We start from the raw sequence: 23,049 nt of genomic DNA on the forward strand, positions 1-23,049 counted from the left end.
CGAAGGGCCTGACTGAGGCATTGCACTTACCCCAGGGAGATGCCTCTTCGGAAACAACTCGAAAATTTGTTCTCTGGGACCGCTTGCCTCTCCACTTGGACCAATAGAATTCCAAGGTGAGTTAACAGATGGGTGCTCTAACCATTTGGCGCGGGGGCGCGGGGGCGCGGGGAAGGGGTTGCAGCGTCGTCTCCGCCGGCCTATTGGACGAACCCGAGCGCGCCGCCGGGACAGCGCAGCCGTGAGGCCCGCCGAGGGCGTGGCCTGGGATTCCCCGGGAGGGGAGGGCGCCGTCTGTCCTTGGGTGGAGAGGGGAGGTGACTCCGGCCGAAGAGGAGGACTCAGGATGAGGGCCCTGCGGGTGAGGGCCCCCACGGGTCGAGCTGGGGCCCCCAACCCGGAAGCCCTCTCCCCTATACCAGACTCCCCAAACATCCTGGGATCTTCAAGGCTCGGGACTCGGTCCTGAAAAGCCTGGGAACCCTCCTCCCGGCTCCCAGTCCAAGAGTTTGAGACAGCCGGGGACCGTTAACTTGGCCCAAAGCCTTGGATTTGAACTTATTCCCCTCATTCAGGGGTCCCTGAACACCTTGGGATCTAGGCACTGGGAACTTAACACCTCTTCCCCTCCGGACTTTTTAGACAGCCGGGAAACCCCCTAGGTACCCCCTATCAAGTTCCGACGTTCCCAGGTTCTGAGTTCCCCAACTCGTGCTGACTTTTCGGAACCTCGCCTTTGAGACGCTCCCAAGGGACGGGACTATCCCCAAATCAGAGCCTCGGAGAGTCCGATACCCATCCCTCAGCGGGGCCCCCTACGGGACGCCCCTCCAAGTGCCTCCCAATACTCATTCACCCCCTCCCCACAGGTCTCCCAGGCACTGGTACGCTCCTTTAGCTCAACCGCCCGGAAACGCTTTGAGAACCGAGTGCCTGAGAAACAGAAACTCTTCCAGGTAGGCGGGGCGAGGGGAAGACCCCCGGCCAATGGCTGGCACCTGAAGAGAAGTTGGGGGTGGCGGGAGCTTTTCATCTACGGAGCAGGCGGTGCCCCTTTCTCATCGTATGCTCCAACATCCAGGAGGACAATGATCTCCCCGTGCACTTGAAGGGCGGTGCGACCGACAACATCCTGTACCGAGTGACCATGACCCTGTGTCTGGGGGGTGAGTACAATGCAGGGCTCAGGCCGGAACTGCAGGAGGAGAGGGGCTCCAGCTGGAGTGAAGGGGCTGGTTCCAGGGCTGGGGTTTTCGGAGGGGACTGGGTCCTGAGCTTGCCAGGTGTGGGATGGTAGGGGATTCCGGGCTGGCATAAAGGGAAGGAGCACCCTGGGGCTTGGGCTTCTGTCCCAGGAGGGGGCCTGGGCTAGTGATGGGTCTGGGGAGAAAGCCTGAGGCCTAGTCTGGATAAGGGTCCAAGATTTCCCACTGGAGACTCAAGGGGGTCTGGGATCCAGGCTGGTGACTGGGGAGTCTGCAGAGGGGCTCAGAAGCCTGAGATGGGGTTCAAGGAGGGGATCAGATTCATTGTATATTCCCCACACTCCTTCCCTAGGCACTCTCTACAGCCTGTACTGTCTTGGCTGGGCCTCCTTCCCTCACAAGAAGTGAGACCAAGTCTGCAAGACCTGAACAAGCATCAATAAATGTGCTGGCTTCTTGGGGAACCCAGCCCAGTTCTGGCCTCTGTGTGTGTGTCCCCCCACAGCCCCTCTTCCCACCAGCAAGTGACCTCTGTCCTGTGGACAGCCCATTACCCCAGCCCTGAGTCCCTCATGCTAGACCAGGGCTATTCCTAGGATGTTGCTGCTCTCAGCCCTCCCAGAGGGGCTGGGAGCCCCAAACAACATACCTCTGGGCTGCCCTTCAGGGCCTGGGGACCTGGAGTGGGACTGTGTATCCTGGGATGGCAGCCCCTCCCCCTGCAGAGGCCCGAGGGTGTGAAGGAAGATGCTAAGCATGGTTCATGACACCACAGAGGTAGAGGCAATGGAGGGCAGACTCACTCCAGCACCAAAGCTGAGAGGGACAAACATGGCCTTGGGGGACAGAGCCAGGAGTGGCACTGAAACCTCCCAGCAGCCCAGCTATTGCAGCAGAAGCAGAGATGGCCCAGGCTTGCAGGTCCTGGTCTTGGTCTTCACAGGACCTGTGAGAGATCTCAGCAAGAATGAGACTACAGCTTAACTGGGATCCAGAATGAGGAAAAAAACCAGGACTAGGAGACCTGCAGAGACAAACCCACCTCACTCCCCAGATCTAGAATCCCTCTGCCCCAGACAGAGCCAGAGTCACCCCCCAACTCTCAGAACAGGAGGCAGACCTCAGAGAGAACAGCAACTGGGGTGCGTTTATTTCCTCCTGGGCCTGGCAGGCTGGGAGCAGAATACAGACAAAGGCACTGGGGCATGTGGGCCTGTTAATGGCCTGGAGTTCTGCTGCCTAGGTGGTAACTGGGCGTAGAGACTGGAGTGATACTCTCAGAACTGAGAGAAGGGCCCTTGGGGTGTGGAAGCAACACAAGTACTAGGCTTGGCACAGGTGCAAGAGAGGGGTTACAGAGTGGGTGTGAGATGGGTGTGCCAGGGCTGGGGTAACCCTTGGGGCAGGGCATGTTGGGGCACGTTGGGCTCTGGCTTTTGACTGAGAGCCGGGTACTGAGGGCTGGGAGAACGGAAAGGCCTGTGGGTCAGCAGGACCCGAGAAGATGTGATTGCAGACAGGATCAGCCCTGGGAGAGACTGAAGAGTCCAAGCTGACTCCTACAGCGAGGCGATGAGGGGGGCAGGTCTGGAGCTCCCCTTCAGGAATACATGGTCAGCTGCAGCCACTGGGGAGAGGAAGGCACCGAGAGTGAGGAGCAGGGCACCTAGGAATACCAGCAGCCCTTCTCTGTTCTCACCCAGGGCCTGCTGGGAAAACAGGAGGGAGGGAGCCCCAGCCCAGAGCTGGCACATGGGACTGAGGGGAGGGTCCCCTGGTGGGCCCCCACATCCCAGGATGGGGGTTCTTACCTCCTGGATGTTCACCTGGATTTGTCCAGTACCATCTTTGTCAAGAGATTTGAAGGCACCTGGAGAAATGAAGAGTTGAGGGGATTAGCTTTTAGGATAAAAATATACTAACATATGGGATAATGATAATAATGGCTAGTACTCTGTGCCAAGCACATAAAGTGCCTCCCATATATTAACTCATTTAATCCAGTTCTGTGAGAGTGTCATTTTTAAAAAGGCACAGAGAAGTGAAGTGATGGGCCCCATGTCATCCAGCGAGAAAGAGGAAAGGGATTGGAACCCGGCTGTTACCCACCTCAGTGATGGCCTCCTTAGGCTGACCTGCACACCCCTCCCTCTTCACCCTCTGCCCGAGCCTGGAGCGCCAGCCTCCCATCACGCTCTAAGCTCCACACCCTCCAGTTCCAGCCTAAGCAAGCTACTGGAAGCAGGCTCTGCACTTCCCGCTCCTAACAGTCTGGTGTGGTCCCTGCTCCTGTCCTGAAACTCGGCTCCATGTTCCCCACTCACAGCCAAACCTAGGCAAAGGGTGCCCACACTGTCCTGCTGCTTCTCTCTCACCCGCTGCTCAGTTACCACTCTCAAGTGTCCACACGCGTGATGTCCCGGACGCTGCACTCACTAGTTACTCCTGGCCCCCCAGCTGGTAAGTCTGAGGCAATTTCTTGGGCTGAGAAGAATAGATGACTCATACATGACTTGTGGCATCAACTGCCCTATTGTCCACTTCCATCTTCCCTTTGTGTCCCTGACATACCTGCCCCTTTTCCTTTACCCAAGCTCCTCATGCATTGTCCTCCCTGGGCTCTTGGGAAGCCAGGAGATCTTCCTAAAGCTCAACCTGAGACCCTATCCTCCCCCTGCCTAGAACTTGCTGTGGCTCTCCATTGACCCCAGCAGTGTCAGAGCACCCCTGAACTCGGCATTCACAGCCAGGCATGGCCTGAGCATGCCCACTGCTCCTGCCTCCCTTCACTCAACTCTCTCAGGCAAATCTGAGTTCAAATTCTAGCTCTGCAACTTCCTAGCTGAGTGGCTGTGAGCAAGGAATTTTAAGAAATGTTGCCTCCTTGAACCCCAGGTTCCTCCTCCAGAAAATGGGGACGATAATTCCCACTCCTCAAGGCAGTCTTAAGGATTCAGTGGATTAATGTTACAAGGACCCTCGTGATCCAGCCCCTACCGGCCTTGTGTCTCCCCATCACCTCTTTCCTTTTCAGCACTCTGAACTGAGTCCAACAAGAAACACCCAAAGCACCATCTTCTCTTTCCTTTCTAGGCCTTCACATAGGCTGTTCCCACTGCAACACTCATCCCCACCCTCTTGCTGGGGTCACTCCTCATCGTTTGGTCTCAACACACATGTGCCCTGCCCTCCCCTCTCCAGGAAGCCCCCCTTGACCCCATAAGTTGCACCAGGTGCCTTGTTAAGTTTGAATAGCTGTCAGAGCTCCCCTAGTCCCAAATCTAAACCCACTCTACCCTGAGCTTGCCCTCACAGCCCCCATCACTGTCTAGGCCTCCCCTATCCCAGACGTAACCATTCTGAGCTGGCCTGTCGGGCAACTTGCCTCCTGCTCTGGACTGTGAGCGACATGAGAGCAGGAACTACAGGTGTTTTAGTCTCTTCTGTGCCCCTGACATTGCCCACCTCAGGGTCAGGCTCAGAGGAGACTTGGCCGATGGAGGCTGGACAAATCCCCACCCAGGAAGAGAGATGGGGTGTCACTCACGGAACATGGCATCCAGTCTGACCAGGCAGCTGATGAAATTGTCAAAATCCATGTTCCCTGCCTCGTCTGAGTAGCGTCGGATGATCATATTGTAGAGATGCTCATTCAGGTGGAACCCTGAGAATGTTAGTCTCTCAGGCATGGGGGCCTCAGGGCCCAACCCACTCCCAGCTCCAGGACTGAAGCTCAGACCAGCTCAGTGGGGGCTGCCTCACCAGTCCCACCCTCAGCCCCCCATGTTCCAACCAGCCACACCTGCTGCTTCAAAGGCTCCTGGGAGTTCACTGCTGCCAATGGTCCCTGAACGGTCAAAGTCAAACTGTTTGTATACGGACTGTGGGGACAGAGAAGTCAGGGTTCAAGTGAGCATCGTGGGGCATGGCATCTCCATGGCTTGGGGGTCCTCATGCTAGGAGTTTCAGAGGCTGCATATACCTGCCACTTTTTGATGTTGTTCCACAAGTACTTGAATTCCTCGAAACCCAGCTTGCCAGTTGTGTCACTCTAGCAGGAGGGTGTTAAGAATAACTGTACCCAGATGTGTGCACTGTGCACCCTGCATATGTGATGATGATCACAGCCAAGCAGGGGACCCTGGGCTAAAACTTCAGCTCTCATTCCCACCCACACCCCAGTCATGTCACCTGGGGTGTGGCTTCATTTTTCATTTCACCCGTACCTATTTTAACTTATATTTCTAAAAAATAAGGACTCCCTTTTGAACATAACCACATGGAATTCCTCATTTATAAAATTCCTTGATAGTAATTCAGCTTTATAAATGTTAGGACATGTAAAAAACAAGGGTATCAGAACTCCAAGGAAATAAGGTGGTGACTAAATATACCTGTTGGGCTTGTGATAAAAAGTGAATGATGCAAAAATACATGCACCCCAGTGTGCACAGCAGCACTATTTACAACGGCCAAGACGTGGAAACAACCTAAATGTCCACTGACAGAAGACTGGATAAAGAAGTTGTGGTGTATTTATGCAATGGAATACTACTCAGCCATAGAAAAAAATAAAATGCCATTTGCAGCAACAGGGATGGACCTGGAGATTGTCATTCTAAGTGAAGTAAGCCAGAAAGAGAGAGAAAAATACCATATGATATCACTTATACGTGGAATCTAAAAGAAAGACACAAATGAACTTATTTACAAAACAGAAACAGACTCACAGACATAGAAAACAAACTTATAGTTACCAGGGGGCAAATGGGGTGGGGAGGGATAAATTGCGAGTTTGAGATTTGCCAAAAAAAAAAAAAAAGTGAATGAGATATTTGTATAAAGCCCTTAGCAAAGGGGCTGGCATTTGATAAATTCTCAATAAATAGCAATGATGGCCAAGTGGCCAAGGCTTATCAAACGACCTAGTACACATCCGACAGTGCTATTTCTCAGGAACATTTGTCTCACTAACTCGAGACACTAGCCCCACCAGTGTTATTCCCTAGTGACAGAGAAACAGATTCAGAGCTGAAAAATCTACCTGGATGAGATCATGTAACAGCTAGTGTGTACAGACCACTTACTATGTGCTGTGCACTATGTGAAACCATCTGCAGGTAACTCCAATTTGTTATCACCCTTATGGTTCACCCAATTTTACAGGGAGGCAAATTGAGGCAGAGAGGCTCAGTAACCTTGCTGAGAGGCAGAGCTGGAATTGTTTAACCCTATGCAACACATGTATGTGATCATGTGACACATACATACATATATATAAATATATAGGTGTGCAATGCTGTGCTGAGTGTGCATGTATCCAAAATCAGTGAATGACGGGCCTGTGTGTGTTCCCGTGCACATGCCTTCACATATCCTCATGTATGTGGTGTGACCTTGTCAACGTGTGTGCACGAGGCAGTTTTAAGCTGAAATTCTCAAGCCCAAAAGACCTGAGTCCAAATTCCTAATCTGCCACATACTTTTTTTTTATTGCGGTATAAATTGATTTACAATGTTATATAAGTTTCAGGAGTACAATATAGTGTTACACAATTTTTAAAGATTATACTCCCACTTACTATGTATAACTTCAGACAAGTGATTGCCTCTCTCTGAGTCTCTTCGCCTATAAAATGGAGTATAATAATTGTGCCTAACAGGGTGGCTGTGAAGTAAATGTAAGTAAGTCCCAGCTGTGGACAGCTGATATTATTATTTATTGCCACATGGCCATGGGTGGGTGTGTGTTTTGATGTATACATGTCCACATCTACACCCTGTCTGCTCGTCATGCCCTCAGAAAATCCCTTCTTCGCCAAGGCCTCCCCTAGACCGCCCTCAAGGATACATCCATCACGGCCACCATGCTGCGACACGTGTCGATGCCAAAACCATCAGTCTTCAGATCAGGATCTGTGGGAAACAGGTTGAAAGTCAGAGGCCAGAGATCACAGTGAACGCCATGCCTCTGAACCTGCCCTGTATGTTGACCCCTGGTCACTCACGTCGGGTCACGACTTTGTTGAGAATGTTCATGAGTTCTGTGGCACTGACCTCCATGTCCTGGGGGGAGAAGTTAGGGATGGGTCAGGGGTGACTTGAAAGGGTCTGGGCATGTCATGAAGGAGGATGGGAACTCTGGGATTGCTGTAGTCGGGTGGGTATGTAAAGGGCAGCCCAAGGGAAGGCATGGAAGGGTCAGGATGGGTCTGGGGGCCCCATGTTACTTACGTCTCCAGCCAGCTGGGCAAAGAGCCTCCGGAACTGGCGGACCTCCTCGCTCTCATTGGCTTCGATGTTGGAGTAATGGGTGCGAGGGGGCTGCAGAGGGAGGAGATCTCAGAGCAGGTAGGGGGAGGGGTGCCCTGGCCAGGACAGCCTAGGTGGGAAAGTCACAGTGGGCTGGGCGGCTGAGTGACGAAAGAATGAGAGGTGGTCGGTGAATAAGGAGTGGGGTAGAGCTAAGTTTAAGGACATGACGAGAGAGAGAATTAATGAGGAATTTCATAAGGAGAGGTGTGGGGCTTCTCCAAAGGGATATGAATGGGTGCTGGAAAAGGTCTTGGAGAAGAGGGACCTGTGGTTGCAAAGGGAGGCTTACCGGGGGCTCAGGGTTGTACTGCGCAGCCGCCTCACTGAAAGGATCCATGAAGGGAAACATGCGGCAGTTAGCGCCAGGGGGCGGGGCCTCCAAACGGCAGCACCAGCCCCCAGGCCCCAACCCCCAACCCCCACCCCGCCACCCTACCTACCTGCTCCCTCCGCCTCATCAGTCCTCGCCTGTCCCTACCCTTGCTGCCCTGGTTGCGCCCCCACGCAACCAGGATTCTCTTGCCAGGGCACACCTACCCAATGGCAGACTCACAAGACCTAGTCCCTCCGAGGGCTTGCTTCATAGAAACTCGGCCCCAACCTTCCCTCGACTCCACCATTCTCAGGTCCCACCTGTCTAGGAACCTACTTCATCTCCATGACTTCTGAACAGTTGTGTCGTCCTAGCATCCCACCCCAGCTCCAACAGTTCTCACCCCTTCAAAGGATCACACTCTATGCTGTATGCCAGAAATTAACACAACATTGTAAACCGAATACTGCAATTAAAAAAAAGATCACATTCAGTGGCCAAGACTAATTAGGCCCTTATGGACCACATGCCCTACCTCCACCTGGACGTTATTCTATTTTAATCCAGCCGGTTCCCAGCCAGGCTCTGCCCCTTCAAGGTCATTTCCTTACCTCATTAGGCCTAGACCTCTTCTAGGTACACCTCCTCATTAACCCACCTATATGGAAAGCCTTGCCCCCATTAAGTGATACTCAGCATCATTAGCTCCGCCCCCTTAACGTTTATCTCAGGTTAGCGGAAGTTAGCCATGCCAGACCCATTAAGCCCCACCTCCCAAAGCCCCTCCGGGTCCCATCAGATTGTGTACCCTCAACAGTCAGACTAAGTCCATGTCAAGCCCCGCCCCCATGAACTCATTAGGGCCAGCCGCCTCAAGGCCAGTCTCCTAGCCCAGGCCCGGCCCAGCCTAAATAAGGTTCCTGGTCAGTGTCCAGGTTGCCCCATTCTATTCTTGCTGGACAAGCCTCCTCCTCCGGGCTTCTCCCCTCATCAGGCCCCGCCTTACCTGATGGCGCTAATGACCCCGCCCAGGATGCGCATGGCAGTTCCGCCACCACCACCGCCGCCACCGCCTCCACCTCCTCCGCCGCCTCCTCCGGCCCCGCTGATCAGGCCTCCAAGCACATTCCCCAGGCCCCCGCCCAGGCCCCCGCCTCCCCCGCCGCCGCCGCCGCCACCCTTCAAGAACGAGTTAACCAGGAACATGGCTGTGATTCCAGATTCCTGTAGGGGGGAAAAAGGGGTCAAGTCCTTGTCCCGTCCGTCAGCCCGCCCCCTTCTCCACAAAAATACGCATTTCTGGCTGCTGGACGTGGAGGGGAGTAATATGAAGCCTCTAGGAGGAGACCTATCCTCCAGCTGGGGTTTGAGGATCCTTTCGGAATGGGGTCTGGGCTTCTAGGGGAAGGTTGTTCTCGGGTGGATGGCATAGGGACGGATGATCAGATTTGAAACCTCCTCCCGGTCCAAAGTGTCAGCGTCTGGCTTGGAGGACCCTGGACTGAATCCACGCATAACCATCATTAAGCACCAGACACCAGCCAAGTCAACTGGAGTTTTAAAGATGGGGGCCCTACGTTGGCACTCGAATCTGAGATCCAGAGCCTCAGAACTGATTTAGGGGTCTTGGGCGGGTCAGGGGCGAGGATCGGAAATTCTCCTCCTGGAGGCCCCTGGAGCGGACTTTCAGAAATCCAGAATGTGGGCTTGAGAGTTTAGATACAACGAACAGCGAGATCACAGTGTTATCGTTGGGTCTGTGGGTTCGGGTCTAAGATTGTGGGTGTGAGCCCTGGGGCCCGAGATAACGGAGTCTCTATTAGAACTGAGAGCACGGATCTAGAATAGTGCTTCTGGAGGCCGCACCCAGGGCTGAATTTACAAGACCTCTCAAGTCTATGAGCTGGTACTTTAGATCCTGAGAGAGAAGGTGGAAGAGTCCAGGGCGGGATAACTGAGGCCGGACAGGTCTGGGAGTTCGAATCTGAGATCACGGGTCGGGGGGTACCCCTGTGCCCAAGATTTTACGATCTCTTCGGATCTGAAGGCCGCAGGGCCGGGATCAAGGAGTGCAGGGGGAATCCGGACTGGGCGCTCACCGCCTTGCTCACACGTCCGCCGGTCCGCTGGTATCTGCTGCTCCGGGGCCTCCGGCTGCGTCCGGCTGCGCAGGGCGGGGCTGATGACTCAGAAGGCCGCAGCAGGGTTAGGCACAGCGGAGTGGCCCAGTCGGCATCCGCGCGGTCCTAGCGCCAACATTGGAACTGCGCGTGCCGGCCCGCCTTCTGCAGCGGGACGCGGCCGCCGAGGCTCCGCCCTGCGTTTCCGGTGCCGAGCGGTCCAACTCCGCCCTGACTTTATAGAGCTGAGGTCTTCCCCTGCAACCTCTCCAGTTCAGGTGCAGGCACCCCGAGGTGACCTGGGCAGTCACCGTGCCCAAGGTCACCCCCCTAATGTTGTAGTGTGAATTTTCTTCCCAAAGCCAGCCTCCACCCGCCCACGGATGTGGTTTTCTGTCCTCTTGGAACTTGTCCCCTGACCTAGCCTTGTCTCGACAAACACCGACAAGTCTGGAGGCCCCGAATTTTGTCTGGCCCACAGTCCGAGGACAAGCGCCCGCATATGTGGCGGGGACACTGCAGGCACAGTCCGGGTGGCGTTCCAATTCCGCCTCCGAAATCCGCCTCGTGCCTCCTCCATCCGCACCCCTTTACCCCCTAATTCAGGGTCACCAGAATCATTTTCCCTGGATGGGCCCAAACTGTAGTCCCAATCTTCCAGTCTCTAAAGAGGGCCCCTGACACAGTAAGAGTTCGCTGGCCACAGCCTGGTTTCTGAGGATAGATGTTCCCAAGGTCGGGTGGTGGGCTGGGTGGGGAATGCAGCTAAGAGGGACATTGGCGACTGAAGCCACCTTTGAAGCCCTTTCGCTTGCTCTCTGGTTCCAACCTCCAACCTGTGAGCACCCAGTACTTCTTCAGGACTCCTCGGATGAAGTTAAATCTGGCTCCCCCAAGCAGTCTGTCTGTCTAGCCCTTAGCCTCGTTCTAGGAAGCTGACTCAGCTTGAGTTTGAATCCTGGTTCTGCCCCTTAATAACTTGGGATCCCTAAACAGTGACTTGAGCAATGGTTTTTGAATCTGTACAATGCGAACAAGGGTTCCCATGGCCCACTTTCTAGGCCCCTACCAGAATTAAATGATAAACACTTAGTCAATCGTAGGTATTATCCTCTGGGTCTGTACCTGTGCAGTTTCCTCTGCCTGGATCCCACCCTGAGGTTCCTCAGGCGGTTGACTCTTGCTCATCCTTAGAAAATACTGATTAAAACAACAACAACAACGACTGCCAAGCACTCCCTTAAGTACTTTATATATATTAGCTCAAGTGTCCTCAAAACAGTCCTATGGGATGTATGCTATATATTATCTCTATATTACAAATAAGTAAACTGACTGAGTAAACTACCTAGTTTGTATTCTTAAGCACTCCTCAATGCTGAGTCTTCCATAATATAATAGCTCAAATAACAAGATCACAACAGTCAAAACCCCAATCACAGCTGTGCTTCCTGAAGGCTCGCTGCGCCCACTACGCAAGCCTTGTCTATAAGGCAGAAACTAACAGGAGAGAAAATGGAGGCTCTGAAGGCAGAGGTCACAGAGGGTGGCAGGACCAGGTCTGTACGTGGGCTTGGCTAATGCCAAAACTTTTGGTGATGACTAATCTGGATTCCCTTCTCACCACACCCTTCCCTGCCAGACTGTTAACTTCCTTCTCTGCCCTCTCTGGGGCTCACTAGCTGCATGTGCTGTGCCCTCTACCTGGAACACTCCTTCTGCCTTTATTTTTTTGGCCTGGTTTTGTAGTCTCTCTACCTCTGGATGTCAGCTCAGGAGTCAGCTCTTCTAGGAACCCCTCCCATTCTGAACCTGAGATTAGGCAAAGCGTGCAGTTACAGTCTTGTGAATTTCTCAAAGCACTCACTGCCAATTACAATCATACTGTCATTCAGGTCTGTCTCCCTGAACTCTTAACTCTGGCCAGCTCCAAATCCTAGCCTTGGTTCTCCTCTCTAGCCCACACCGGCCACAGTGGATCTCCCCACATGCATGGCTTAAATTCTACCTCGAGGCTATCAACACCACAGTTTCTATCTTCAGCCCAGATATTTTCTCTCTCCAGGTTCCTACATTCTCCATCCTGCTCACTATCTCCATGGGGATCTGAGAGATGTCTCAAGCTTGACACATCCTAAACTGAGCTCCTGACCTTCCTCCCCAACCTGCTGTCTCCTCACCTTCCCCATCTATGTTAATCGCACCTCAGTCCTTCTAGTGACTGACACCAAATACCCTAGGTTTGTCCTTGACGTCTCTTTCAGACCCACTCCAGCCTGTCAACAAACCTTGGTGACTCTACCCACAGAATCTCAATGCTCTCCACCTCCCCCACCCTCAACCTGGTCCCTCACCTTTCCTGAACCATTAGAAGAGCCTCTTCCCTGATCTCTGCTCCTGTGCCTGCCCTGGAAGTCTTTTCCTCAAATGCAGCCAGGGGGAGCCTGTGAGCACCTGGGTCAGATCAAGAGCATCCTGGCTGAGATTATATATAGCATTCATCCCATAGGACTGTTATGAGGATATTTGAAGACGTATGTAAAGTACTTAAGGGGGTGCTTGGCTGAGCTCCCCTCTCCCTTGCCTGCACCTGCCCTCAGATGAGACAAAGTCCTCACCATGGTCACCAAGTCCCTAGTGATCTGTCCTGTCACCTCCCTGCCCTCATCTCCTCCTCCTTAGGAAAGTTAAGTGGCAGCGTGACCTGGATTTTTCTCAGTTGAACACAGACAAGACACAGATAAGGAGGCCCTGCAAACCCAGTGACATCCAAAGAGCCCCTCTCTGGGCATACTTGTCGCCAACACTCCATTACAAAAGCCTCTCTAGACCCTCCTTAGTGCCTCACCTCTTAATGCCTCAAGTCTACACACCTGGTGATCTCAGGAGGGGCCTCTCATGTCTCCACTTTGGCCCCCACGCTCCCCATTCCACCTGACACTGCTCTTAACCATTTATCACCTGCTAACATACTGCAGAGTTCACTTATTTATTCAGTTTCTTGTCTGTCTCCCCCTTGGAATGTGAGTTCCTTGAGAGCAGGGATTCCTGTCTGTCTTGTTCACTGCTCTGTACCCAGTTCCTAGAGCAGTGCCTGGCACATACTAGGTACTCAAATATTTGTTGAACGAAGGAAATGTTTTGTGTGGATTTTCTCATTGAATTTCCAGCATCATCAGTGAGATAGTAGAGCAAGCATTACTAAAATCTTCCACCATCTTCCAGATTCCTTTGAACTCAGACCGGGTTATGTGACTTGCTTTGGTCAATAAAATGTGAATGAAAGTGTTGGGTGTGTCACTTCTGAGTAGTAGCATTTGAAAGCCAGTGTAGGACGCTTATGTGCTAATTCCCTGCCTAGGCAACCCTGGAAGCTATGAAGGCACAGAGATGCCACATGAAGGATGCCAGCTGGATCAATGAACCATGGCATGGAGGACATCTGCCACTTCTGTGAGCAAGAAATAAATTTTGAGGTGTTAGTCCACTAGGGCTAGAGCTCATTTGTTACATCAGCATAACCTAGCCTGTTCTGACTGATGCAGATAGAAGTTTTTACAATGCCACCAGATTACCAGAGAGATGGGATTGCTTGTCCAAAATCACACTGCTAGTAAGTGCCAAAATCAAGATTTGAACCCAGGAGATGGACTTTGCAACACATGCTTTAAATCCTCACAATTTGTTGCCGCAATGATGTTAATGTTACAACGCCACCAATTAATAAACTCAAAATAGTCATTACTACCCTAGCTAATGCCTCCCGAGGGTTTGATGGAGTAACTGCATTACAGGCGTGTCCTGCAAGGCCTCTCACAACCCTGGGAGAAAGGAACTAACATGAAAGGAAGTGGAGATTCAGGGGGTGGAGTCATTTGCCTGAAGGGATGGCAGAACCGGGTATAAACCCAAGCATGATTGATGCCAAATAGTCCTGTGATGACTAACCCAGTTTACTGTATCTTCACTGCCTTCCCTCCACTGGTATATTAGTCAGGGTTCTCCAGAGAAACAGAACCATAGGCTATATGGAGAGACAGAGAAAGAAAGAGATTTACTTTAAGGAAATGGCTCTTATGACTATGGAGGCTGGGAAGTCACATGATCTGCCACCTGCAAGCTGGAGGCCAGGAAAGCCAATGGTTTACGTTCAGGTACAAGTCTGAAGGCCGGAGAACCAGGGGAGCCAGTGGTGTAAGATCCAGTCTGAGCACAGAAGACTGATTCCCATCTCAGTAGTCAGGCACCGCGTGAATTATTCCTTCTGAAACTGAGCAGAACCCAGAAGGGACAGACCCCTCCCCCAACCCCCGTGTCCCTTGCCTCTTGTTTGTAGAAAAGCTTTAGCCTCCTTTGTCTTCCCTGGGTTCCAAAGAGCAAACTTAATCAGAGAAGCGAGAACACGCAGAAACAAAGGAAAACATTCAAGCAAGACAGAATAGTAACAGTTTAGCCATAAAACAAAGTCAGGGACCTTTAGTTCCTCCTCAAGGGCTACAGATATTATCCTTGAGTTGTTTTGCAGATACCAAAACCCTCATCAGGCAGAAGAAAATAACTGCATCAGGCAGAAGACAACCATGTGCAGGGAGCCCCCAGACTGGCGGGAGCCTGAGAATTGATAACGCTGACCCCTGTGACCTCATGTGTTACCTCGCTACCCATCAATAAGAGAATTGTGCATGAGTCGATCACCTACCCTGCAACCCTCTCCCTCACTGCTGTCTTTTGTTTTTCATTTTTCAGTTGTATTAGGTAGAATTGTTACAATTTGACTGCACATATACAATATATGGCATGTAAATACATATACACAATATACTGCACATTTTTAAAAAATATACATATATGTACTGTTCATTGTTTCTAAGAACGTTTAGAGCTTTAGCTTTTTAAACTTACACAGTTATCAAAGAAATAAAGCCAACAAAAAAATAAGAATTAATTTAAAAAGATACATACACCCTGCTATTAACAGCCACATTATTTATAACTGCCAAGATATGAAAGCATCCTAGGTGCACATCAATAGATGAATGGATAAAGAAGATGCAGCATATATATGTAATGGAATATAACTCACCCATAAGAAAGATATTTTGCCATTTGCAGCCCTTCGTTCACTTTCTTTTTTCCACTTCAAAAACCAGAATTTTGTAACTGATATAAACATTTCCATTGCATCAAAAATAACAACAACAACAAAAGAACAAAAATACCTAGAAATAAACTTAACTAAGGAGGTTACTTATACTCTGAAAACTGTAAAACACTGATGAAGGAAACTGAAGATGATACAAAAAAATTGGAAAGGTATCTTGTGCTCTTGGATTGGAAAAACCAACATTATCAAAATGGCTGTATTACCCAAAGCAATCCACAGATCCAACGCAACCCCTGTCAAAGTACTCACAATATTTCTCACAGAACTAAAACAAACAATTTCAAAATTTATATGGAACCATAAAAGACCCCAAACTGCTAAAGCAATTTTTTGTAGGTCTTTTTGTTTCTTTCTTCTTTTTATTCTTTTTTCTTATGGCCTGATGACTATAAAAGTTCCTTTAACATTTGTTATAAAGCTGGCTTCGTGGTACTAAATTCTTTTAGCTTTTGTTCGTCTGTGAAACTTTTGATTTCTCCAGCATGTAGGCCTGGCCCAGGTTCCTATGAAATCACTGCCCTGACTTTGTACTTGGTGAGCCCAAGATTCTGGGTATGTTTCCCAAGAAAGTGAAGTCTCTGTATCCCCCAGGCCATGGGGGTCCTGGAGCTAGGCCCCAGTGGCCTTCAAAACCAGATGTCCTGGGGTCTCCTCCTCCCCCCAATACCAGAACTCTGGGCCGAGGAGCCTGACATGGAGCTTAGAGCTCTCACTCCTGTGGGAGGGCCTCTGTGACTTGATTATTCTTCAGCTTGTGGGTCTCCCACCCCGGGGGGGTATGGGGCCCAGTCATATAGTGAGCACGCCCCTCCTACCATCTTGCTGTGGTTCCCTCTTTATGTTTCCAGGTGAAGAAGGTCTTCTTTGCTAGGTTCCAGTCTTTTTTTTCAATGGTTGTCTAGCAGTCAGTTGTGGTTTCGTTGTAGCCTCGCGAAGAGGTGAGCTTGTGGCCCTACCACTCTGCCATCTTGGCCTCACTTTGTCTTTAGAAACACTTCCTTGAAGGAGTTCAGGTCCGTGACCTGCCTGTTCTTGCCTGGCCCTACAATAAACCCTGTATTTTCATTCACCACAACTCCATGTCCATAGATTAGCTTTGCTGTGCTTAGGACCAAGTTTGGTTCAATAACAATCCTTCAGTCTTTTTATTCAGGCCCTCCAAGGACTGGGTGACATCTCCCAGGCTGGGGAGGGCAATCTGCTTTGCTCAGTCTACCAATTCCAATGCTAATCTCATCCAGAAACATCCCCACAGACACACCCAGAAATCATATTTAGCCAAACAAATATCTGGGCAGCCTATATCTCAATGAAGTTGACACACAAAGTTAACTCAACAGAGGGGACTCTGAGGACCTACAGGTGGGCAAAGCTCAAGAAGGAAGGAACTTGGGTCTCTGAAAGACTCTGTGGAGCTGAATGACCCCACTGACTTGACTATGGTGTGAATTAAAAAATAGATTTATTAAGCTACTGAGTTTTGGGGGGTTTTCAGTTAACAGCAGCTAGCATTATTTACTTTAGGTAATACACTCCATAAGGAAAGGGCTCTGTGGGAAGACTGATTGCAAAAACAGCCCTATTTTCCACCCCTCCATGTATACTTGCCTTGTACAATCTGATTTTGCAGCTTCTCACATCAAGGGGTGGAGTCTATTTCCCAACCCCTTGAAGCCAGATTGGCTTTGTCATTAACCAGTGGAACACCTAGATGTACCTCTGTAGTACCTAGAAAGACGCCCAGCGCATGACTGGATCTCAGTAAGTATCTGTTGAATGTATGAGTGGAAGGATGGGTGAATGAATACAATATTCCAGGCCCTGCACTGGAATTGTGATTGTTTATCTTGTAAAAAACATGTGATCCCTTCTTCTGCAAAGCCCACAGGTAGCCAGAAAACATTCCCTTAATCCTGCCTCAGTTAGATTTTGCCTCTAACAAACTATGCCAAAATTAGTAGCTTAAAGCAACAATGATTTTTATTATTCTTCATGATTCTGTGGCTCAGGAATTTAAACAGGCACAGCTTGGTCTCTGAGGTATCTAAGCAACACTGAAGACAGGAGCAGGGAGCTATCCAGTTGGCAACCAATGTGTTTGGCAAGAAAGGGTCTGAGCTGGAAACAGGGCTGGGAATCACATGTAGCTGGTGATTAGTCACAAGAATGAAGGGAAGGGTGATGTAGCTTTGTGGTAGAGTGCTGTGCTTAGCATGTGGGAGGTCCTGAGTTCAATCCCCAGTAACTCCATTTAAAAGATTGGGGGGAGGGATTAGGTTCATTTATTTATTATTATTATTATTTTTTAATGGAGGTACTGAGAATTGAACCCAGAATTGAACCCAGGACCTCGTGCATGCTAAGCAGGAACTCTATTGCTGAGCTATACCCTCCCCTGCCAAAATGCTTTTTAATAAACAAATAAACTTAATTATCTCTCACTGACAAAAAAAAAAAAACTTACAAAAACAGTCACAAGAATAGATCAGAGGACAATGTGCAGAATGAGGACAGAGAAGGACTCAAGTTAATACTTTAAAGAATGTTCTTTACAGCAATGTGGAACTGTTTTAAAAATGACCACCAGGGCTTTGATGTTCCTTGCGTCAAGAATCTGGATCCGCAGTCTCCTCTTAAATCTGGGTGGGTTTGTAATCACTTTCATCAACAGGCAGCAGCAGAAGTGATACCATGTGACTTCCGAGGCTGGGGCGGAAAAGGCTACGTGGCTTTTGGCTAGTTCTCCTAGAACACGTGCTTTGGAGAAAGCCAGATATCACGTAAAAATTCCGGCCACCCTGGGACTACCACGATGGAAAGAACATGCGAGGTGCTCTACTTACAGTCCCTGCTGAGCTGCCAGCCAACAGCCAATGTCACTGCCAGCTAAGCTGCTGAGTCACTTTAGACATCCAGCCTGGTCAAGCCTTGAGATGACTCCTGCCCCAGCCAACTTCTGACTCAAACACAGGAGAGATTCCAGGCCAAGCCCGTCCCAAATTCCTGATGTACAAAAACAGGAAATCAGGGAAAATAAGCTGGCTGTTTTAACTTGCTGAGGTTGAGATAAAATTTAATGCAGTTATAGATAACTGGAACACAAGTCGTGAGGTAGCTATTGCTGCTAACAAATTAAATCCAAAATCTAATCTCTTGAAACAATATTTATTATCCCACAATATTCTATGGGCCGGGATCTCAGGAGTTCCCACTAGTACTGGCCGCCTCCTCCTGCCCTCTTCACAGGGCCTCAGTCAGTTTCCTGCTGAATCTTGCCTGGGCTCAGTTTCTCATCTATAGAGTTGCTCTGGTTTTGTCATCACGTGGACAGCGGGCTTCTCTCAAAGCAAGTAGGCCAAGAGAGAGAGCAGGATGAAGATACAATGTCTTTTATGACTTGGTCTTAGAAGCCCCTCTTACTTCTGCCAAGTTCTGTTCCTTAGAAGCAAGGCACAAAGTCCAGGCTACACTCAAAAACAGGGCTCTTAAAGAGAGAAGTGTCAAAGAATTTGTGGACGTATTTTAAAAATTTATTTATCTGTTTATGTTCTCTTTTTTAAATCAAAATATAATTGACATACAGTATTATGTTAGTTTCAGGTGTGCCGTGGACATACTTTAAAAGCACCAGAACAGGGGTTACAAATTCAATCTCTAACTCTAATCCTAAAGCAGCCAGGCATGCCATGTAAATCAGTGAGCAGGGCCCGGTGTACAATAACAGGTCATGGGGGGAAACTCTGGTGCAAGGTGGGATCTGCCTGAATCTGACTCAGTTTTTGGATCTCCCAGTTTGTAGAACATATGGGGAAAGAGGAATATTTTAAAGGTCAGCACAACGTACAACCAGCCGAACCAAACTCTGGGAAATCCCACAGGAAAACTGAGAGGGAGAACTGTTGTAGAATAAAAGACCCAGAGTAACAGCAACCAAATGCGGGCATGTACACTATGTAGCTTTTGATCTGAACAAACCAACAGTAAGAAAACATTTTATGAAACAGTCGAAGACCTTAATACCGATTATATATCAGATAATCCCAAAGAATTGTTGCAATTTTTGTTAGGTGTGAAGACCTCCTATAATTTAGATATACATACAGACACAGAAACTTTTCTGGAAAAGATGATACGTTGCTTGAGATCCGCTTTAAAATAATGGCGTGGGGTGTGCAGTGGAGAAATAGGGGGAAGGCCAGAAAAATTGAACACAACTGACCATATGTTGACAATTACTGAAGCTGGGTGACAGATAAGAGGGGAAAGGGGATTTTTTTTTTTTTTTTACCTTTAAGATGAGAGCACCCTGACCCAGCTTGAGAGTTGACCGGGAGCCCGGGAGAGTGGCAGGTTGAGATGTAGAAAACCGGAGTGAGGCAAGACAGGCCAGCCGCCTATGGGTCAGTAAGAGAGGTCGTCTCTGTTCTTCCAATGCAGCCAGAAAGTCAGCTCTGGCGCCCCCTCCAGGGCGTCGGTTCTTACTCTGATTAAACCAAAGCGGGTCCCGCAGGCCGTTAGCGCCTGCGCAACCCCGCCCTCCCCATGGGAGCGAAATCCCCCCCACGCTACATTTCCCCGCGCCGCAGGGAGGGAGCGAGACCTCCGCTTCTAAACTTGAAATGGGTGAGTACAGTCCGCGCTCTGGGCTGGGAGACACCGCCCAACGCCAGTGAGACTACGCGCCCCAGAACGCGCCGCGCGCGGTGCGCAGAGCAGCGCGCTGCTGCCCCCACGTGGCGGCCCAGCGGTTATTGCCCGCGTTTGGGGCCCTGCGGAGGCTGGGGGCGCTCAGGCTGCGGGGACTTCGGGAAGAGTGGCCCCAAATTTGAGCCAGGAAAGATGGGATGGTGAGGGGAAAACGGTGAAGAAATCGAGGACAGGACCGCTGTGAGGATTAAATGAAGCCAGCATAGAAACTGACTGTATATAGGCGTTTTTATCCCTACAGCTAATACAGCATTTACCTGCGTGCCTGGCTCTGAATTTAAATGCTTTACATGCATTATCTCATTTAATGCTCACAACAGTCATTTGGGGGAGGTACTGTTATCCGCCCCAATTTACAGAAATGAAGCTGAAACCCAGAGAAAAGGAACACAAATAATTCAGTGTCCCAGCTGGTGAGTGACAGGACTGGGGTTTGAACCTAGGCCGCCTGGCTTTAAGGTCTGTGCTTTAAGGTTACACCACCTCTTGACCAACTGAATTATTCCAAGTTTGTAACTGGTACACGAATGAACGCAAGTGGGCCATTAGCTCGTTGAGTTAGCAGTTTAGCCCAGCTCCAGGACAACAGTTCCCTGTATTCAGCCTAAATTTGTTTTTAGCGCTGGGATCAGGTTTCTGATCAGCATGAATCACCGAAGGGACTACTTCAGGCCCCGCCCCCTTTTGTTCGCATCTCCTGTTCAGTCTCGTCCATCCCATCCTTTCCCTCATACCAGCACCACTTAGTGGATTCAGTGGTTGTGTTCTCCCTTTCCCTACTGCCAGCAACCTCATTCATAGTATCACAGTCCAGAAAAAAAGGAAATACTTGGTAATCCTGTTTGTCTGCCTTCAACTCCCAAGCCAGTACTGTGTTCAATTCATGAGTGTGTTCCCAGCATCAAGCCTGACATGCAGTGTGGGTAGGGAAGGCTCGAAAATTGAGAGGAAAGAGTGTTGGACATTCACTGTCTTCCATTTGCACTGACCTGAGGATTAAGGAGGGTGGTATATGTGGCAGGTCAGCCGTGGGCAGTTGTGCCAGGAACAGGACGATTTGATGGGTCTGGTGGACCCGACAGCCCCTTCCTGCTGCTTCCCCTGAGGTTATGGATCTGGTGACTCGGTACAGGGTGGTCAGTGTTGAAGCCGCCAAAATCCGTGGTCCCTTTTCATTGTAGTGGCTGGGACGAAGTTGCTCAGCCCAGGAGTATGTTCCAAAGCCCCCTCTGCATCTAGGGTAGCTGCAAGACTGACAGATTCTCACCGATACAAGCAGAAGTGAAACGTGTAGATCAGGTTTTTAAAGAAAATGGTGAAACTTCCCGACGCTACCTTCTCCTGTTTGCCAGCTGGAAGCAGATAATTCCGAGCACACGGAAAGGATGGAGCCCCAAGATGGAGTCTGAGTGTGCAAATCATGGACATTGTTGCCTATCAACCAGAGCCTCTGCATCAAACTGTAGTGGGTATTTGTTACAACAGCTGGTATTACCTTAACACATTGACCACCGTCCCCCTTTCCCTTCTGGGCCCTTTGATATTTAAACTTATGTACCAGGTCATCCTATAGTTTCCAATCTGTAATTGTGGTTGACTTGCACATAGCAAGTGGAGGTTTCCTATTTAGAAATTACCAGCATGGTCCCTTCCATTGCCATCAAAAACTTCAGTGTTTCCCCATGTTGTGACGGGGAGAGCTTCTTCCATGCTGACAGCTGGACAGCATTCCAGCACACCCTGCCAGTTTGTGTTTAGATCCCCCACTGCAGTTTGGCAGATCCTCATACACAGTGATGCTGTGACCCTTGCTTGGAGCTCAAAGGTATGATCTAGGGTGACCAGTGTGTCTCGGAGAGCACGTGATCATCTTCCTGCCCCTTTCCTTTGGCCTCATCACATGAAGGTGCACACGGGGCCTAATCTTAAAGTGATCCTCAGGTCCTCAACTCTGATCCGTTAGCTGAGCTCATTCTGCTGAACTTTGGCTGATCTTAGGTTGGTAGGTGCTGGGTGAGAATGTGGGGATATCTCCGCTGACGCTCTTCTTTCTGACAACTCTGTCCCATGGAAGGACCTAAGCCTTGGGATCCTTTCATAACGTAACCAGTTTTGTTTTGTTTTGTAGATTGACAGCTTCATTGATTTGTGTGTGTGTGTGTGTGTAGGTGTGTATCTAGTCCTGGTAGGTGTTTGATGTGAATCTGTGTGTTAGTGTGGCTCCCCTGTGTGTGAGGGAGAGACTCTTTGTGCACATGTGACCTCTAGCGTCTGTGTTTTGGATGTGTCTCTAGTGTCTGAGCGTGAGTCCAGTGTGCGGATGTTCTGTATACCTGAGTGTGTCCATGTACATTACGCTGGGCATCAGATATGTACACATCAGGCTGCATGTGGATGTGAGCAGCTTCCTCAAGGATCCCTTCCGCTCTCAGGCATTTCAACCTCACGCTGCTTCCTGTGGTTGCTCCCATCACTGCCAGCTCCTCCAGAAGTTATAATTAAGTAACTGCAAAAATCAGGTAGAATCCCACAGATAGTCACTCCATCAGGAATCCCTTCAAGTTGCTAATGAGGGGGTACTGCACATGCAGACACGTATGTGGTGGATCAGGCTCCCTAGAACGCACGGGCCGCATGCGCACACATCACATACCTGAGGGCACAGGGCTCTCTGCCCAGCTCTGCAGTGTCTGAGGGACCTCATGCTACTTCTAAAGACCTCAGCTTTCTGTCTTCTTTCAAGTATTAAGTGAACGGTCAGGTCCCCCATACACAGGGACAGTGGTAGAACCACCTGCTGACCCCTCGATATCCCTTTCCCTCAGCTTCTGTAGTACAGGAACTTCTGAGAGGTGTCTAGGCAATGGCCACCCAGAATACAAACTACATTTCCCAGCCCTCTTTGTGACCACAAGTGGTCACGTGACAGAACACTGCCCAGTGAAATAGGAACAAGCTTTGAGTTGTTGGTACAGATTCCTTAAAAGCAAGGGGTCTCCCCTCTCCCTCCTCTCTTCCTGGCGCCTGGAGTAGAGGGTGGGAGTCAGGAGCTGGAGATCCGTGGAGATGGAGGCTGGCCTCTGACACGGAGGGGTCACCATATTAGCTCTTGGTGATTACATGAGAAAGAAAGAAACTTCAATCTTGTTTAAGCCACTATTATTTTGGGCTTCTTTATCGTAACTGCACAACATTACATTAACTGATAAAGGACAAAGGAGAGCC

At 50.0% G+C, this 23,049-nt stretch overlaps 2 protein-coding genes and 2 long non-coding RNA genes across 5 annotated transcripts; 2 read left to right on the forward strand and 2 right to left on the reverse strand.

Moving 5' to 3' along the window:
• The first annotated feature begins 247 nt into the window (after positions 1-247).
• On the forward strand, positions 248-1,673 carry COX7A1 (cytochrome c oxidase subunit 7A1). The gene is made up of 4 exons (XM_006217030.4): positions 248-361; positions 870-956; positions 1,082-1,166; positions 1,558-1,673. The coding sequence occupies exons 1-4, from the start codon at positions 347-349 to the stop codon at positions 1,611-1,613; spliced, it is 243 nt and encodes an 80-aa protein (XP_006217092.1). The 5' UTR covers positions 248-346; the 3' UTR covers positions 1,614-1,673.
• Positions 1,674-2,326: 653 nt separating this feature from the next.
• Positions 2,327-10,076, reverse strand: CAPNS1 (calpain small subunit 1). 2 transcript variants are annotated; one of them, XM_006217031.4, is made up of 11 exons: positions 9,933-10,076; positions 8,840-9,057; positions 7,810-7,843; positions 7,440-7,529; positions 7,214-7,271; positions 7,057-7,121; positions 5,188-5,256; positions 5,008-5,086; positions 4,753-4,869; positions 3,017-3,075; positions 2,327-2,832 (listed from the first exon to the last, which is right to left on the reverse strand). In XM_006217031.4, exons 2-11 carry the CDS (start codon positions 9,037-9,039, stop codon positions 2,806-2,808), a joined length of 798 nt encoding a protein of 265 aa, XP_006217093.1. In that variant the 5' UTR covers positions 9,040-9,057; positions 9,933-10,076; the 3' UTR covers positions 2,327-2,805. The 2 variants fall into 2 exon arrangements, with proteins under 2 accessions (XP_006217093.1, XP_072823261.1); XM_072967160.1 differs by lacking the exons at positions 8,840-9,057; positions 9,933-10,076 and adding an exon at positions 8,445-8,503.
• A 6,999-nt stretch (positions 10,077-17,075) lies between these two features.
• On the reverse strand, positions 17,076-19,907 carry LOC140698088 (uncharacterized). Its single transcript, XR_012075530.1, has 3 exons — positions 19,406-19,907; positions 17,961-18,120; positions 17,076-17,874 (listed from the first exon to the last, which is right to left on the reverse strand). It is a non-coding gene; the product is annotated as an uncharacterized lncRNA (long non-coding RNA).
• LOC140698089 (uncharacterized) lies at positions 19,862-21,389 on the forward strand. Its single transcript, XR_012075531.1, has 2 exons — positions 19,862-20,237; positions 21,064-21,389. It is a non-coding gene; the product is annotated as an uncharacterized lncRNA (long non-coding RNA).
• The last annotated feature ends 1,660 nt before the right edge of the window (positions 21,390-23,049 follow it).

Source organism: Vicugna pacos, chromosome 9 (genome assembly GCF_048564905.1).
Source record: "Vicugna pacos chromosome 9, VicPac4, whole genome shotgun sequence".
NCBI classification, from domain to species: Eukaryota; Metazoa; Chordata; class Mammalia; order Artiodactyla; family Camelidae; genus Vicugna; species Vicugna pacos.